Source organism: Pocillopora verrucosa, chromosome 7 (assembly GCF_036669915.1).
Source record: "Pocillopora verrucosa isolate sample1 chromosome 7, ASM3666991v2, whole genome shotgun sequence".
Classification (NCBI taxonomy): Eukaryota; Metazoa; Cnidaria; class Anthozoa; order Scleractinia; family Pocilloporidae; genus Pocillopora; species Pocillopora verrucosa.
The window spans coordinates 18,862,079-18,880,269 of NC_089318.1; the positions used below are offsets into that span (position 1 = coordinate 18,862,079).

Consider the following 18,191-nt stretch of genomic DNA (forward strand, 5'->3'; position numbering starts at 1 on the left):
GAAAAAAGGAAAGACGTTAACTTTTAAAATGCAAATATAAAGAATTGTGCACCTTTTCCTCACGACACAATTTCTGAAGTCGAAAGACGTAGGCTTCGTCTTCTGTAACATGACTATATGATGTTACCACCTTCAATAAGAAAAACAAACTCAAACATGTACTAGAAATAAATGAAATAAAGCAAAGTAATAGGTATGGTTAATCTTGTATCCTGGTGGTTGAAGAATATACAAGAAGTAAACTTGGAAACTCACTGGAAAAACGTGTCCGTGGGCAATACCAGTTTTAAACGGAATGGCTTCAAACTGATCGTTCTTAGAGATGGTTTCTCAGTTATCTTGAAAATAAACGAGCCCTACATGTATTTCAGGTGGTTGTTCTGCATGTAAATAGTTCTGTTTTAAACCGCCACTTAAGAGGTCCCTTAACTTTGTAACTTTGCACTGAATGGGTTAAGAAACATTAAAGTAGCAAATGGCTCATAAAAATTGATACATTATGAAAGTAAAACAGCAATGCATTTGTTTCGAGTTACCTTCAAGGCGTCTTCCATTACATTTGGTTGGTCTCGGGTCAAAATATATCTTGTTATTGCCTGGAATTAAATATTCAACACGGTTTTATTTTCAAGCAGATCTGATTTCACGGTTTGTATCATACAGAACGACAATTACGTCTGAGTTTTCCTTAAAAACTATTCACAGACATTGACAGTTGATCCAAGATCTAATTGAGGCAAAAACATATGTGCGAGTAAACAGCATTTATCAATATTAAAATCAGTTGATATTTATGACAACAATTTACGTTATGATTTTTGCATCATCAACATCATCATAATTATTGAGGAAATTTGCCAAACTATTTTCAATCCGTAACAGCTTGTTCTTTCTTCCTCGCTGTTCATCGTTTCTTTAGTATTTTCTAACCTATTGAGTTTATGATTTGTGATTTCTTCGTTCGACGGTAGATGCTTCCAGCGCAAAAATTAATGATCGAGAAGTTCATTTCTTCACGATCATCTTAAAAAAATTCGATTTCTTCAAACTAGGAAAATTGGGCGTGTTCTTGGAATAAGTTTGTGCTAAGTGTTGTATTTCATCCATAAAGAATAGTTCGGTTTTTCAATGTCAAATTGCAAAACTCGTTTTAACAACATTTCAAGCATCAAGTGCACTTAATAAGGACATTGTAACAAGGGGTTCGATCTGAGAAAAGTCGAGGACTTAAAAAAGGTGCACAAGGACACTTATGAATTGACTATTGATTTCCTTCGGATATATTTTAAAACGTATTTATCCTCCCTTACCTTCGCTCGTGCAGCGTAAGATACATGAAAGCTTCTTATTCGATATTGAGAAAGCATCTTTTTAAGCTCAACAAGTCTAAACTGCTCCTTGAGGTTCATATCACTGTGAAGATAATGATTGAGTGATAAAAGAAACAAAGAAATCAGATGAATGCAACAGTAATACCTACAAAGTGCATCACCTGAAATTTAAGTAAAATTTAGCGAGTTAACGTACTTGGGGACCAAAGATCACGTAATTCCAAACTAAAACTTTCGGCAGTTTATTTTAACATTTGAAGCTATAAACTAAGTTGATATATTCACTCTATGCAATCCTTTCAAATAAAGCACGACCAGAATCAAAGTTCTTCAAAATTCAGCGAATTTAGGGAATACGGAAGCCAGCTGAAGTAGAATTAATTAATATTTTCTTGCACTGCATGAGGCAGAGTAGATACAAATAAGGAACACTTAACATCTGAACACAGACCTTTCGTTAAAAAAAGGCCATCAGCAGTATGGGGCCCCTACTAGGATAACTGACCAATAAGAGCGCAGAAAATGTTACACGTGACCTGCATTAGTTGCTCTCAACTAACAGATTACAGGACTTGAATTAGTGATGGAAATTGATTGGTGGACTTGAATTTTGTGACGATATCGAGTCTGTTTGGTCAAATACAATTGTAGTAGCTCAGATAATGCAAACTTTCGGCAGAAGAATAAAAAGACAATCGGCAAAGTACACATGCAATGGAGTTTGTGTTCATTCATAACGTGGCAGCATACGTAGTTCGTCAAGTTCGCACGTAATTTGTCATCCGTATGAATTTTCTCCATCTTCAAGCATCCTTTGTTTCTATTCGGTTCATTCCTGTTATGTCTCCTTTTTGTTCCTTTTTTTTTTACTTTCCATTAACTGAACAAAGTAACATATGATTGAGAGACTTCACTAAAAAGTAACAGTGTTTTTATGAGAACTTACTTTGGATAGGCTGCCATGAATTCAGAGACCAGCCTTTCGACACTTTCGCTCCAAGGTATCATAGCATGTCGCATGACTTCGAGAGTTGCTTTGCAACGGACCTGGAAATAGAATAATAAAAGAAACAAAACAGTATGCAAACTGATTTCGATGCGCTTCCCGTTCAAATCGCCCTTCCCATCCAAATTTTTTTAAAACTATCAACTCAAGGAAAGCAATGATGTTCGGAGGTGAACTGCAGAAAAGAAGTCTGGGCAAAAAGATTAAGGCTTCGAAGGGAATCGAACCCATGCCTCCCAGACACTAGTTGAGCTCTCTTACCAACTGAGCTGCGAAGCCACACGTTGGGAGAGGAGCACAATTTAGTGGTTTCTTTAAACTATCACAAGGAAGATTCGGACAAAAGAATATAATGTCGTAAACAAGTTACATGTCATAAATGGTTGTCACCTCTTTTTCTTTGATGCAAGAAATGATTGCAATAACTCTGGCCTCCCACAGTGAGTTAGACAATGACGAGTAGGATCCATCACTTCTGTTGAACAAATCCTTCGACAGAAACGTAAAGTGTCATGACGAAATTATTCTTCCAAATTGAAACAAAAAAGTCCAATTTCCATGTAAGTGTTGGAAATATCACACAAACTGAAATCCCAAAACTAGCATTTTTAAGACTGATGGGAACTGATTTTAACATTACTGAAATGAATGGGCAACTGTAAAGTATTGAGATGAAACTACAAGTAGACCGGAAATAAAAAGACGACAGAGGTTACCTAGGCCAAAAAAAAACAAAACAAAACAAAACAAAAATAAAACAAGAAACAGATTAAAACAGCAACACCAACATCAACCAAAGTTAGAGACATCAAATCGAAATATGTTGGTAAGGCTCCCTTCTGCAGAAGTAATATACTATAGTTTACTTACCTCTATGTATCGTAGAAGCATAGTGTCCCTATCAAGGCTGTGATGAACCATGTACGGTGCTATGTATTTGGCGATTGCACTCGGAATGAGTTCAGCGGCCACTACACGGTCCAGCAGTCGAAACACTATTGTTGCTATGGTTTCCTGTGAAACAGCAAAAGTGTTTCATACAATCTACTCTTTCTAACGGGGACCTTCCAGGGAAAAAAAAAGGTTTGACTCGTCGGGTGTTAGAATAATGACACTTTCAACAGAGAAGAAACGTCTTCTGGAGATGGGCAAGAATTCTCCACCTAGTTTCAAAGAGTTACGCCAGATTTCGGGTAGTTTCGTCCAAGTTTGGACAGTTCTATCCGATTTCTGACCCCTCTGTCCGTTTTTGTGCACATCCGTCGGATTTCGGACACTTTCGTTCGATTTTGAACGTTTTCGTCCCATTTCGGACATTATTGTCCGATTTCAGATAGCTATCATCCGATTTTGGATATTTGCTTCCGTTTCCGGACATTTTCATCCGTTTTCAAACACTTTTAGACAGATGTTGCGAGATCATCCGGTCGCATGCTTCCGTCCAATTTAGGACGAATCTGTTCGATGATTTCTGACTCATTTTTTGGAGCCTTTAAAATTAGCCCTTTTTAAAGGATATTTAGAGTTTATTTGTGTTCGGAGACGCTGAAAACTCTTTATTTGTTTATCTTCCTTTATTTCAAGAGAATTTCCAGAAGTATACGAAACACGACACTCTGCGCGCCTTTCACTTTTACTTTGGACCAAAGCAAAGCGACCATTAAAAAAATACCTGAGAAAATTCTGCCAGCGTTATTTTACAAGAATACTTGGTGTGAAGATCTACAAGCTCAGTCAACTGCTGAACCAACTTCATTAAGCTGGCTAATTCATCGTCAACATCCTGATAGGAAAAAAAGTCACAGATTACATGTCACTACCACTACCGCAGGAGCAATGCAATACACAACCTACCACTTTGAGCAATATTGAGGTAAATGTACCACTAATTACTTTTAAATACTACTACTACTTATAAAAATTTTTGACCTAATATTTAATTGTTCCTCATCAATAGAGACTCACATTTTACCGTCAATCAACCTGACAAAGCAAACAATGGAAACTTTACTGAGGAACTGGACAAACAATAAAGGGTATATTTCATCAATCATTTCCATAGTTGTACGCTCATCATTAATAATTTAATATTCAATTGGATGCTTAAGTATTAATCAGCTCAAAGGTTAAAGAGGTCGAAGGCTCTTAGCTTGCAGCAAGGCGGATTTTAACAGCCACAAAACCATGTGTCTTTTAAAAGCGAATAAACACAACGACGTGAAAAGCAACTGATAACTTTGTGAAGTTTTATAAACTATACGCTTTTAAATGGCTCAGTCAGAGTTAGTTTGGAGACTCAGGCACCTACCAAGTTATTTTTGCTATCCTTTAATAGTGCTCTTGCTGTTGCAGGAAGACCACAAACCTACAAACACAATATCTACTCAGCACTGAAAAAAATCTGATTTTCAAAAGTTACTCAGGATACAGAAAGTACAAGACTTCATCTTCGGACTGTCTACATCATTAGAAGACTTGACAGAACCAGGAGAGAGGCAAAGATGGCGTGTCAGTCCTACTCAATAGAGAGCAAACTCCGCTTCCTTCATATGCTGGTCAGGTATTCAACCACTAAACCATAGTATGAATGATGTGGTCAGATATTCATGTCATGTAACAGACTGGTATCAGTAGTTAACATGATACAAAAAACAATACACATATCTCTCTTCGAAGAATAAAATACCTGGTCTGAAAACTGAGCGGGAGTGGCAAGACCTCTTCCTGAAGCACTCCCTGAAACGGACTTTGAAGCACACAACAGGACACTTGCAAGTTGCAAAGCATTTTGAGGCCAACCCTCCTGAAATAAAACAATTTCATCGGCTTAATCACTCGAACAAAGTATTTTCTAAAGAGAACCATACTGAGCAAAAATTTCTTCTGGCACTATCCAAGCGCTTATTTCTAACCTTCTCAGAAAGCTCCATATTTTTGGCTCTTTGCTCCAACCAACTCGCGAGCATCCGCTGAGAACAGAGAAAAACATCAGTATGAGAAAGTAACACAGGTTACCTCATCTCGGCGGTGGTTAAAATAAGGCGGAAAAAAATTCAGGCATGTAAGGGCCTGAATTTTTCAGTAGTGTTCAGAAATGCGAAGATCGTCTCTATATTCACTTCTTTAACCGCAATTCACATATATGATTTTCATATATTTATGGTCATTTATTCACCACTTCACGGGTTTATTTACGACCAACATGATGACCAGCTCTAGGTTGGCTAGTTAGCTCAGTTGGTAGAGCACTTCACCGGTATCGCAAAGGTCATAGGTTCAAATCCCGTACACGCCTGAATTTGATTCAGGCCTTAGTTTCATTGCTGCTTAAGTAATGTTAACTGCGAAGATCGCTTCCATATTAAAGAAATAACATGTAGACTGAATTGAGTGATAAGTTCTTTATCGTGTGTTTTAACTTACCAGACCCGAGGGAAAGGCCTTACTGATAAAAGGCACAAGGTCATCTTGAAGCCACGGAATAACAATGGAAGAGTGTAAGTCTTCGGGAATTGGACCAATTAAAGACTCCAATTTTTCCATACTAAACTGAGTGACAAAATGACTCTGCAAAAGAAGTAATGGAATAAATAGTGCCGTTCCCACAAAAATTTGCCACAATAAAGTGGGTGTTGAACTGAACGCTCTTATTATCATTTCTTCGTATTGTTTTATCCTTGGTGTTCACTTAGAAGTACAGTGACACCTTTATTTGGCGGCACCGTATTAAGCGGTCACTCTCTATCAAGCGGTCTGTTTTCAAAGTCCAGAAATTGTTAACTCTCAATTACTGTAATTTCCCCTCTGTCAAGCGATCACGAATGCCGTTTACTGAGCCTCATCAGGAACTTAGCATGGAATAGCTTATCCTGTGTTTCTCTATTTCAGAATATCGATTAAAATAAAATCTCACACCGAATTCAGTCATATGTTATGAATCATTTGCCTACACTGCTTTGTGACTTTGAGACACTTCAAGATCACTTTACCTGATGTCTTCTCCAAATGATAACTGCACTGGTGACCTTGCTAGAAAGCAGGCATTTTGTCAGCTCAACGAGGAGGTCAACAGAGGCAAAGTACTGCCATTGGGGGCCACTGTGAGACAACGTAAAAAAAGATGTTAGTTCTGCAATGAAGAACAAATAGTTAGAAATACTCGGTGCGTACCCAGGCTTGATAAAAGTTTTTGGTAAAAAGAATAAAAAAGTTGACAATGACTAAAAATATATATTGTTCTGGACGTTTCGGCTACTGCTGTTGCCTTCTTCAGCAAAGAAAAAAATGCAAATGTCTAACGGCGTCCTGCTTGGTATATGTCCACGATGTGTGATAAAACTAAATCTCGAAGGAATTTTTTAAGTTTAACAATAGTCTCTAGAGTATTTTTAATGGCGCTAAAAACTCTTAATGTTGTTGTATATGTTTGGTAGCGTTATGTGCTCGTTTATAGCGTTTCCATCTCGCATGGAATGCTAAGCTTAAAGAATTAGTCTTTGTCGTCACGCCGATGACCTGTCAACAAGTCAACAATTTCAACACTCTCCAAATCTGTTTGGTGACTGTGAAGCATATGGTGTTTGGCCAACAAAGAGTTTTCATCCAATGTTGCTATGGCCTTTGCGTGATCTTTCATGCGTGTTTTTAGTGCCCGGATGTTTGACCAACTTAAACACAATCACAATCTTTACAGTTGATCTTGTACACGATTCCTCTGAAAGCCTCTTCCTCGATCTTCTCTTTGGGCTTTTGAAGTATGCTCAAGATGGAGCGGATAGGCTTAGGGGCGACCTTGATGTTGAAACTTCGAATAAATTTTGTGACTCTCTCGTAAAATAGGGCTTGGTTATCCTGTGAAAATCTCTAACAGCATACTTAATCAACTGGGTTCACAGATTGGAAGATAACACAAGTGGGTAATGATGTCATTTTCCCTTGCAAATTGGTCGCAACATGATCTCTTACTGATGAATGGTTTAAATGGAATAGATTCAGGCTTGTCTTTACAGTTGCTGCACAATAATGAGCAAGTTGCTCTGGAAAAATATAAATATATTCTAGTCCTGATGAACTAAGAAAACGAAAGACAAGAAAATTGAGAGAAAATCAAACACACCTAAAATTTTCAACTCCAAATGCCATCTCAAAAGTTGCTAGTCTATCCAATGCCTCAAGGACCTACCAAAATGAATATTACCACATAGTATTCACTTTTGTCATAGTGAGGAAACATGCAATTCTTAAGTATCTTGTAAAGCAAATTCAGTTATCAGATATCATGGCACTGGATGTCTTGTAGTATCAGCACGATACTGACACAAACTTCACCTCAGTCAAGAGACGTGATGGTTTTCCACATGGACCTTCTTTTTGGCTATGCACCCCACTGTTGCTGGAAATCTGAGGAGGGAAAAGAAACAGGATGAAAAAGACAACAACTAACAAGTACAACTCTTGGATACCTGCTAAAAAAGGAAGACTTAGCAGAAGAAATTTCATTCAGTGTGAGATACCAGATGAAGTTTACTCATTGTGGTTACACAAAATGATGATAGCTGGCTGGTTAAGAAAATCTAAAGTAGTATCCCATGCAACACTTGTGGTTCAATAATTATAGCACTTGACATGTAAGTAATAGCAAATAAGGAAGGGTACCACTAGTAAATGGTGGTGGGCTTTGGTAAAGATGGCAGGGTCTCTGGAGTAACAAGCTATCACCATTTAAACACCATGGAAAAAAAGAAGTCAGAATGTCCATCCTACCAGAGATTTTGCTGATCACCTCCCCCCACGCCCCTGGATAGGATGACAGTCCATCACATGGTAACCCACCAGCAATCCAGCAAGATTCCTTGGCATTTTGCTGGCACCCTTTTATACTCCAAAGGGGGGGGGGGGGGGGGGAAACAAATCCTGGTAGGAATCAACTCCCCACTTATCTACTTATTCTTCCTGTGTCACCAACATGTAAGAAAATCTGAATGGTACATGGCACATGAAGGTAGCTCACCCGTTTTCTAGCATAGCTCAGCAGATCAAATGTCTCATCAAGTGTGGGAAGTGACGCTTGCAAACAACACCTGCAGACATATTCATCATCCTGAAATTAACAGAAAATGGAGTGCATGAGAGATTTTTCTAGTTTGAGCCAAGATATTCTAAGGGATGACAGAAGGTAGAAGCTTCATGAACAGGCAGAGAGAGTAGACTTGCATTGCAGCATACAAAGGTACATGTTATGTGATTGTTATTACCTTTATTTGAGTGAGGCAATCCTTAAGTTTTGTGAGAGAAAATCCCTCCAAAGCATTGCTTTCTTGCCCATGATCATTTTCATAATTCCATGGTGACACTTTGTCAAGAAGCCAGTTAGCCTTAACTTTGTACACAAGCTAAGGAAACAAACAAATAAAATTACTGACTTTTTTCAAGCTAATATGGTTTGTCCTTCTCTTGATGCAAACCACAACAAATACGTTACCATCCTTGATATAAAATCTCACCTCTATATCCAGATTAAACTGTTTTGCAAACCGCAATGCTTCATCAAACTTTTGCTTGTGAAGCAGTCTGGACAATCTATTGAGAACAAGGAAACTTTCTATACAACTAAGCTCTCTTATTGGTCCCTCTTACGAACAGAAAGGATTCCTCACAGCACGTTAAAAAAACCCTGTTAGTCTTTTTTAAAGAAAAATACTAAGCACATTTTCTGTCCACAGAGTATTTAAGTGCTGAAAATAATGTTTCCCTCCTCTCTCTAGAGCAGATCACCTTTGTTTCTTATATGTGTATACAATTTAGCTTCAATTAGTTGCACTCACTAAATTAAACTGAACCACTATTTTATGCAAGATGATCACTCAATGAGAAACTTATACAAGATTACGCATTACCTGTTTTCAGGAAGAGCTTCCGTAAGAGATCTGATTCTTATGCTAGAAATGTGTCTGTCATCATTTGTTCTGAAATGGGAAAACAACTATGTCACTCAGTCACATTACTGGTGATTCTTCACATTTGAAAAACGTCTATTGAAAAACTCAGCATAAACACTAGTGTTAAGAAGAAAGTACCGGACTAGCGTGTCGTGCAATTAGCGCGCGCGCTGAGATATTTAACGTTAATCAGTCGTAAGCAAGTTACGCTTACGATTTCTCGCGTGTGTGTTGTCGTAGTTTTAGTCGCAGTTTTGAGTCGCAGATTTAGTCGCAGTTTTAGTAGCATTTAGTAGATTTTCGTTATCGCTTGTGTTTTTTCCAGTTTAGTCGCATTTCGGAGATTTTCGTTAAACATGAAGCTACATGACTTCGATAATCAAAAGCCCCTTTCAAAACAGATTACCTTTCATGTGGGTTTTGGTAGATACCCTCAATGAAAAAGATTGACTCCTGCAAACAACAATGCAGTACAATGTAAGATTTTGTTTGATAACAAATTTATTTTATCAAAAACATAAGATATGCTGTAACAGTCTTTTGGGTCTTCACTAAAAGCAAATAAACTTGAACACTTTAACACCTGAGAAAGTACCATGAAAAAAGATATAACTATTTCAAACCTGATTGGTTGGACACTGTGCTAATAGGGAGCATGCAGAAACTTGCAGAGAATACACTGACTTCATGGTAGGAAAAGTATATACTTGAAGATAGCGCATCTGTAAAGCAAAATTGACAAATGTAGTATATGTAAATAATTAGGTTACTGTTCAATGAGAAAGAGGGGTCATTTCATTTACCTTCTAGAAATGCACCTAAGCATTTCTAAGTCTAGTACCTTGCTGGAGCATTACCAAATAGATGGTAATAAGGAAGCTATAGTTGCAAAAAGGCTTTTGCACCAGCAATTACTCTGACGTCTGTTCTTTCCAAATCAAGTCTTAATTTATTTCCTCTCTTTTTAATTTCCTGTCATGTTGTCTCACCACAAACAGATAGCTTTTGCACAAAATTGCATTTATCTGATGCTTTCCCATCAACTACCAACCTTACTATGACACAATACTTACAGTTATTCCGATACAGCTGGAAGACCTAGGAAGAAATCATAATAGTACCTGATTTTCTGCTGTTGTGAGCACAACAAGCTTGTATTCATCATCACTTCTGCAAATATGAAAAGAATGATAGCTTCTGGTTCACAAGTTTATAGAGATCAAACTCACTTCTGCCAAATGAATGTAGTTCTCAGTTCCCAAAAGCTGCGTTAAACAACAATCACTTGGTACAGAGGTATGCAGTATGTATGAATGAATAACTGTTACTATTTAGGTATGAACTACACCCCACAGAAACCAAACAAAGTTTGCTACAATGGAACAAGTGAATCTTTTGTTTTCTGTGAATGTAGTTTATCAGTACCTTTAACCAGACTATTGCAGACTACTGATGGTAAATGTGACTAATACTCATCAACCTCAATGGAAAATTTGCTCAGAGTCTGGTTAAGTTAAGAGGTTCTTTATCTAACTAGAAATCCACTTTGTGGGCAAAGCTGTCTCTACAGTACTCTACTTGATCTTAAGAAAATCTAGAAGAAAATTATCTTTAATGCAATTATCCAGAAGTGACTTGTTACACTTCATGCATCAGAAACATTATCCAGTCTGATACATATATCCTAACCTAATAAATAATATGAGGAGCTCAATGATTTAAGTGAAGGAAGACTTGATCTGATATCAAAACAGCACATACTTGGACATCCCAGGAGTTTGAATATTACTGGAACTCAATAATAGAAAGTCATCTATGCTTAGATGAGGCCAGAATGCAATCATTGTCAAAGATGAAACATTCCACAAGCTCAGCATATTCTGGAGAAAAAAAGAAGATACAGAGACATGAACAATGCATGTAAGATTACAAATCCTTACAAAATGTATGACTTTTATGTCATTAATTCATATTACAAGTAACTCAAAATCATGGTAACTCTTTGCTGCCCCAGGCAATAAGAATCAATAGATTGTTTGGGCTTATGGGTTAGGCAGTATTAAATTTGCTTCAAACAAATGCAACATTTACAGACAGTGCAAGCGCACTGTTTTGGAAATCAAACCAAACAATCCAGAAAATACAATTTTCATAGACTGCATGTTTAGCTTTCCTTAATGCCAGCCCTAAGATTGCAATAAGATCAATTCTTCCAAGTAAAGAAAAGAAAGCATGCTCCAGAAGGATTAGCCAGGAATAAGACTACAGACAATCAACAGACTTAAAACCAGATCCAGTGAAGGTGACAGGCCAGGCATTTGATGGGTTTGTGGCTACGATCCATTCCAGTTTGTTTGAAGCCACTAATCATTAAATTTTTGAAGTGAAGGAAAACTGCATGCACATGTTTATTGTGCCTGTATGCACAATTGCAAAAATTAAGGCTGATGTCTCAGCACACAGATGATCTAGTCTGCAGAGGTGGGTACAACAGGGTAATTTAGTATTATCAACTAAATTGATAACATAAATTGGACACTGTAGAGAGTTTTAAAGCTGTAGTTTTGAAGGTTAGCTCTTTGTATATCACTCTGATGAAGGGCTAATGCTTGAGGGGGCCAATTTACATTATCAACTCAGTTAATAATTCTAAATTACCCTGTTAGACTCTCCCACCAATATAGCACCACAGTTTCTCTTTTACCCCCTTTGTTCAGATGTGGGAACAGATGTGCTAAACAAGTTTTCTTTTCTCGAAATGATTTCCAGTTAGGGCTTAATTATTTAAGTATACAGACATTTGAAAATATCTCTTGGTTAGGCAGGAGCCAGCTATTAAATTTTCCCAGAGTGGTATGATGATCATTATAACAGGCACTATACATTTACCTTGTCATCCAGAACAACAAGAAAGTGACCATCACTTGACATGTTTGCTTTAACAACACAAGATCCTGTGTATAGCAGCACAGAAGGCTATATCACTAATCTATCTCTTTACATTTAAAAGTTGCATTGTTGGGTCAGTGAACTTTCTAGAAACTGCTTTATTCCAGACACTATGGTGTAATTAAATTACTTTCAACAGATAATTTACACATCAGATTGGAATCTTTGTAAGCAACTAGAATACAGACTTAAAATCTACCAAACACCCAGCAGTAAACATACATTGTATTTGGAGTATACACTATTTCTCATTTGATATACATTTACAGCCTGCTGTAAAGCATGTCGTGTTTAGTTAAATGCCAGACCAATGTCAAGCTTGGAAAGACAAATGTCCATGAATGAATTTATGACAGGAAAAAGCTTGGCATGCCCAGAAACTCTGGTCATGGAGGTGTGATGCAAAGAAAGAAAAGACTTAATTTGGATTACGTAATCAAAACAAGGAACAGTTTTGAATTCAATCATTTTTTGAGTAACAGCTGTTCGGTTGTATTGAAAACTTGTGGAGTTAAACAATGACGTCTTCCATTAAGGAGTTTTTTATTGTAAGCAGATGCATCCCTCGTCCTGTAAAAACTATTCAGAGGCCTGACAAAGAATTTTGGAAAGCTTGAGTATACATACCCCCAAGAATGTATGAGCTGATTGAATCCATGAGATAAATTCCATCCTCTCTGCAGCTGGCCCAGACTGCAATGGCTGCATCACCCTCACCCTACATATAAATGTAGAACCTAAAGTATCAACTGCTTACAAGCTCTAGATTGCTTAAGTAGATAGCCTGGCCTGGTACAAAGGCATTTGAACAAGTACAGTTTCATGTGGGCTCAGTTAGAACAACTATAAGTCAATGTATTAACTGCTTACAAGCACCAGTAAAAGCCTTAATTGGTTGAAAACGTGTTAGAAGAAAAACACTATGCTAGAAATGATAGCTTGGTCTGTTGCAAAGGCATTTGAACAAGTGCAGTTCAGTTAGAACAATCATGTACTTCTACTCAAACTAAGATATAGTAAAATTCTGTAAATGCAATAGAAACTGAGAATATCCTCAAGTTTACATAGCAAAACCATACCATAATCTGGCAAAAGGTGGAGCTCTTTTACCTTTGGATTTAATTTTGTAGATTTTGAGTTGCAATGTTGTAATAACAGTATCTTACATAAGTAATGTAGACAGGAGAATCCCAGAGCTGTCCAACAGTAATGCCTGAAATCTTCTCTTGATGAACAACACCAGCATCAACGGATTCAACTTGTAGCAATCCTCTCAGCTAAAAAAGTGTCTCATATTTTAATAGAGGAGGAGAAACCAGAAAAAGTTGACATGACAACACCCCTAAAAGCTTTGACATTGGATTATGATTTGCTATGGGGGGAGGGGGGGGGGGAGAGAAAGAGAGAGAGAGGGGTGAAGTGCTCTAGGAAGTACCAATATTTCTGTGTGCAGCAAAAGAGCAAATTAGAGCTGGAACCACATAGCGTTTGTGCAGGGAGGGAGAGGGGGAGGGGGAGGGGGAGGGGGAGGGGGAGGGGGAGGGGGAGGGGGGAGGGGGAGGGGGAGGGGGAGGGGGAGGGGGAGGGGGAGGGAGGGGTGGGCATTAAAGGGGTAAGGTTAGACTTGAGTTGATATAAAGTTGGAGGTTGCATTTGAACAGTTTAGCCAGTTGCAAATGATGAATAACCGCTGGACTATAAGTACTATAAAACAAGGAATGTGTAGAGGAGAATACCGAAACATGACTGCATTTCATGATTCTCTGGCACATGTAATGTTTTGAAAGTTTTTGCAATTGAAAGAGCCATGGGCAAGTGAAATGTTAAAACTTTTCAAAACATGATGAGTGACAGTAAATCACAATATACACAAACACTTCATGCTATTTATTTATAGTATTTGCTACAAAACCACTCTCTCACTCTTCCATGTATGTCCCAGTTGCTCATTTCTCAAAACACTTTTTAACAGGATGGAAAATGTTTGTGCTTTCTTTACACTACAATGGCCATTTTATATCCAGAATAACTGTGACTGACAGACAAAGTTAAATTAAGTTAAATCAATGAGACAACTCAAATGGAATATTTTGGAATTTATAGTGGCATTAATCACTCATCATTAAAAAGCTTCATATTCCATGAAGTAGAATACAGAAAGGCTGAATTGCACTCCACAACCTATGAATGCGTTTGTCACTGACTAATCAGGACTAAGATACCAAAAAGATTCAATCTGGAGCCCTACCTCCATAAAGTGCCTCCTCTCTAATAAGCCCCCCCCTCCCCCTGCAAAGCTGGCAAAACACCCATGTATACTAAGTAAAAGTGGAAGGAGCATAATGTACAATTGTATAACACTAAACCAAACTCACTTACTTCAGTAACAACTTCAAACTGCCCTCCATTAATAGCTATTGATTAAGATCATATGTGTTAGTGACTGAACAGAGATTTTTATTAATTCCCTTTTACAGAGAAGATAACAAAATATTGTAAAATGCAGCAACCTCTTCATTTTAAACAGTAATCAATAACTAGGCATGTGTTATGGTGAATTCACACTGTCCATCTGATTACCAAATTGATTTCCAAATTACATATATTATTTACTGCTTTTGATAAAACTCCAGAAGACATAAAACTAGAAATCAAAATTAATGCCAACAGGGGATGTTTATGGACACATACCGTCATTCAATTTCTGCAGATAAAGGTTAGAGAACTGAGTGATCATGCCAGAAGCAGACAAAATGACAAGCTTACATCCTCCTGTTCACAACACAGAGAAAAAAAGGTGAATTTAATGATAAGCCTTACATGAGCCAAGCTTTTTCCAAAATTATTTTAATATCTGCTTTGTTTGTTATGGCTTGAGAAAACAGACAAAATTTACAAGTCAGATTACTTCTAAAACACTCTTTAAGGCTTACAACTCAACATCATTCAAGGATACATAACATTATAGAATACATGATAAGCTAATTTACATTTTGACGTCATCTATGATCTAATATTGAACAGACACACAGTATCATGGAATCTATTTGTCAAATATGAAACCTTTTTGCTAAAGGATTTTGAAACAAATTCATGTTGAGCTCAAGCCTGAAGTCCAGGCAAGTGGCTTACAAAAGAAGAGCTTGTTTCCATTTCATTGGAATACTAAGACTCACTATTGCCAAACTCCATGTCCCTTTGTGGGAATGCTAATCTGCTTAGGTTACCAAACCAATTTCCTGCTTAATGTAAAAGGAACTATCGGGTGACCCTGGCATCACTTCTCTCATGAATGTTCGCTGTTAACTTCTCATAATCATCACTATCATAGTTATTATTACTATCAATACTTTTATCATTAAGTTACAATCATACCTTCACATTTAGGAGTTGTAAACAACATAGAAAGAAAGGTACATTCTTCACTGCATTTTAAATTCCCATCAGATTCAAGCTCCTGAGAAAAAAATTATAAACAGGATAGTGAAGCATCAAATTCCTACTGTACAACATGTAACTAATGACAAAAATTTCTTCTAACGAACAAAAGCAAAATTTCACTTTGTATTTTAATGTCCTTTGAAAGTTAATTAAAACTGATAAATCTAAATCAAGGAGCACCTCTAGGAAACTTCAGTTGTTAACTGAGATGCAACCAAGAAGGCAACAAAGATCAAATCTTAAAAATCCATCTGATTCAAAAGTTACAAAATGTGCTTGCAGCCTGACCCCATACCTGTGCCTATATTAAAGCAAGTACTTTATCATTGTTATTTGATCATTACACAGTTTTCATACCCCTACAGTTCCAAAGAGGCTGAGGTTGTCCTCTTATTTCTGAACCTTGTTTATATGGCAACCTATGATTATTACCCGAGTTTTATCTGAAGTATGCAAAATAATTAAATAACATGATCAGATTTGCAGAGCTTTTTCAAGCATAGAGTTTGAGCCTTAAAGTTTTGAACCTCTTCCAAACCTAATGATCACAGGAAGCTGATGAAATGAATAACCAAAATCACTGTTTGTTGTCATGAGAAGAAATCATAGCAACAAGGATTTTATTTTTATATTTCAGTACTGCTCTTACAACAGTGGATTCAAATACCTAAAAAACAGTTTTTATCCTACCTGAGAAAACAGTACTTGCCTTGATGCTGAATGAACAAAGTGGAAAGTCCCTGACCTAATTAAGATTGAAAAGTTAGCACTAAAACACTTTCCACTTATTCCTTAAGCAGGGAAGAACATCAACATGAGATGTAAGAAGTGTGACCTTCAATGGGTGTAAAGACTAATGCCTGTTGGAATGATGCTACAGTCACTGACAATGCAAAACTGCTGTCACTGAGAATCAGCTGCATGCTTGCAGTTGATCTAAATAGAGATAATGACATCAACAGGTACATGTAACAATGGTATTTACAAGCATTTACTCAAATGAATCTTTACCACACAAGATTCAAACCATTGGGTTTTGCTTCCCAATCCCCAATCATAAACCTTGGCAAAGGGAAATTCATTTATGCAGCACACCTTAATTGGCATATGGCAAAAACTAACTGTATGTCCTTAAGTCAAGTAAATATACCTTTCACCAATGGCAAGAAACAAGGAATCTTCACTCCATGCTATGCAGTCAATCTCACATTCTGTAAAACAAAAAAAGGCAATCAAAAGATGAGACAAAGGCAGCAGTTTTATCAAAAGCCAGTTATTAGCTCTCTAGGCTGCCTATAAGACCTCTAGCTACACTCAGTTTAGTTTGCAAGCAGGCTGTCCTGTTTGGGTCAAGGTCTTAGCCCCTTACACCTCAATGTTATCATACATATTCTCTATACTGTTCTTTATACATTTCCAAAGAGGCCAACTAGGAGTGTTCAACAATCAAGAGCTGCTTCAGTTGGTGATCATCTCTTCTATTCTCATGACTTTCATGTTTGATTCAGGGGTCATATAGTAGGAGAAATTAGATGCTAGTCACTTGTAGGGGCTAAAGGATTAAGGCCCCTTTCTGGGCACAGCTACCTGTTATACTATTGACAGCCACTTATGGAAATACTGTAGTTATTGAAACCCCTGCAAGGGTTTGAAAAATTCTTCTGTAATAACCAATAAATACACATTCATCAAACAATGCATAAAACAAATAAACAAACCAATCCAATTCAAATCAATGTGTTAAAAGAACAAAGTTTCTTACCAAAATTGAATGTTGCAAGAATATCATTGCAACTTGCATCAAACATGATCACTTGAGATGAAGCAACGAAACAAAATCCCTCAGGACAGGAAGCACCACAGATGTGAGGACAACTCTGTATCTGTTAAACAATTGATTACCATTAAAATAATTCTCTTTACAGTTATTCTACTTGGATCCTTTTTGCAGAAACTCAGAAAACCATGATCAGCACAAGTATTTCTAGAACATGATTGTGTCAAGGAAAATACACCAATTAGTCCTGTAAGAGTGACTAGCATCTAGTTTCTCCTTACAATATCACCTCTGAATCAAACATTAAGGTCATGAGAATAAAGGCAGTGATCACCAACTAAAGAGACTCTTGATTGTTAAACAAATTCTCCTTGTCAGCACCTTGGAAAATGCTTTGAGAACGGTATGGAGAATTTGCATAATGATTTCAATTGCAAAGGGGAAAATTAGTTTGTGGTTTTGTAGTTCCCTGGACATAAAGTATTTCAGGTGTTCATTATTTTTTGAGTTTGAAAGTAACTTCTTCATCAATACAATATGTGATTTAGGTTACGAAAATGTATTCCTCAATTTTTTGTTGTGGTTCTAGTCCCAAAAAAGTGTTTGTCTTGCCCTGTTCATCACAAAATTCAGCCCCAACAAGGAGGAGGGGGGGGGGGAAGAACGGGGAGGGAGGGGTAGGACACTGTCCTAAATTTTTTTCCTCATGAGGTACCAAAATACCATAAGTAGCAAAAAAGTTCATACCA

The 18,191-nt window shown here is 37.2% G+C and overlaps 1 protein-coding gene across 1 annotated transcript in view; it reads right to left on the bottom strand.

The window, feature by feature from the left end:
- The window catches only part of LOC131791888 (kinetochore-associated protein 1), a 41,412-nt gene that overhangs the window by 22,368 nt on the left and 853 nt on the right, over positions 1–18,191 (bottom strand). The window contains exons 2-32 of the mRNA XM_059109259.2: positions 17,428–17,548; positions 16,816–16,876; positions 16,356–16,410; positions 15,600–15,681; positions 14,916–14,996; positions 14,604–14,638; positions 13,391–13,501; positions 12,852–12,942; positions 12,165–12,229; positions 11,037–11,155; positions 10,397–10,445; positions 9,899–9,997; positions 9,682–9,728; positions 9,234–9,302; positions 8,841–8,916; positions 8,592–8,729; positions 8,348–8,437; positions 7,666–7,737; positions 7,454–7,515; positions 6,327–6,435; positions 5,761–5,904; positions 5,250–5,306; positions 5,024–5,140; positions 4,646–4,702; positions 4,010–4,120; positions 3,208–3,351; positions 2,728–2,826; positions 2,278–2,378; positions 1,311–1,413; positions 537–596; positions 53–130 (exon numbers count right to left, since the gene is read on the bottom strand). Coding sequence (XP_058965242.2) covers positions 53–130; positions 537–596; positions 1,311–1,413; positions 2,278–2,378; positions 2,728–2,826; positions 3,208–3,351; positions 4,010–4,120; positions 4,646–4,702; positions 5,024–5,140; positions 5,250–5,306; positions 5,761–5,904; positions 6,327–6,435; positions 7,454–7,515; positions 7,666–7,737; positions 8,348–8,437; positions 8,592–8,729; positions 8,841–8,916; positions 9,234–9,302; positions 9,682–9,728; positions 9,899–9,997; positions 10,397–10,445; positions 11,037–11,155; positions 12,165–12,229; positions 12,852–12,942; positions 13,391–13,501; positions 14,604–14,638; positions 14,916–14,996; positions 15,600–15,681; positions 16,356–16,410; positions 16,816–16,876; positions 17,428–17,548 — 2,703 coding nt within the window. The remainder of the gene's footprint in view (positions 1–52; positions 131–536; positions 597–1,310; positions 1,414–2,277; positions 2,379–2,727; positions 2,827–3,207; positions 3,352–4,009; positions 4,121–4,645; positions 4,703–5,023; positions 5,141–5,249; positions 5,307–5,760; positions 5,905–6,326; positions 6,436–7,453; positions 7,516–7,665; positions 7,738–8,347; positions 8,438–8,591; positions 8,730–8,840; positions 8,917–9,233; positions 9,303–9,681; positions 9,729–9,898; positions 9,998–10,396; positions 10,446–11,036; positions 11,156–12,164; positions 12,230–12,851; positions 12,943–13,390; positions 13,502–14,603; positions 14,639–14,915; positions 14,997–15,599; positions 15,682–16,355; positions 16,411–16,815; positions 16,877–17,427; positions 17,549–18,191) is intronic.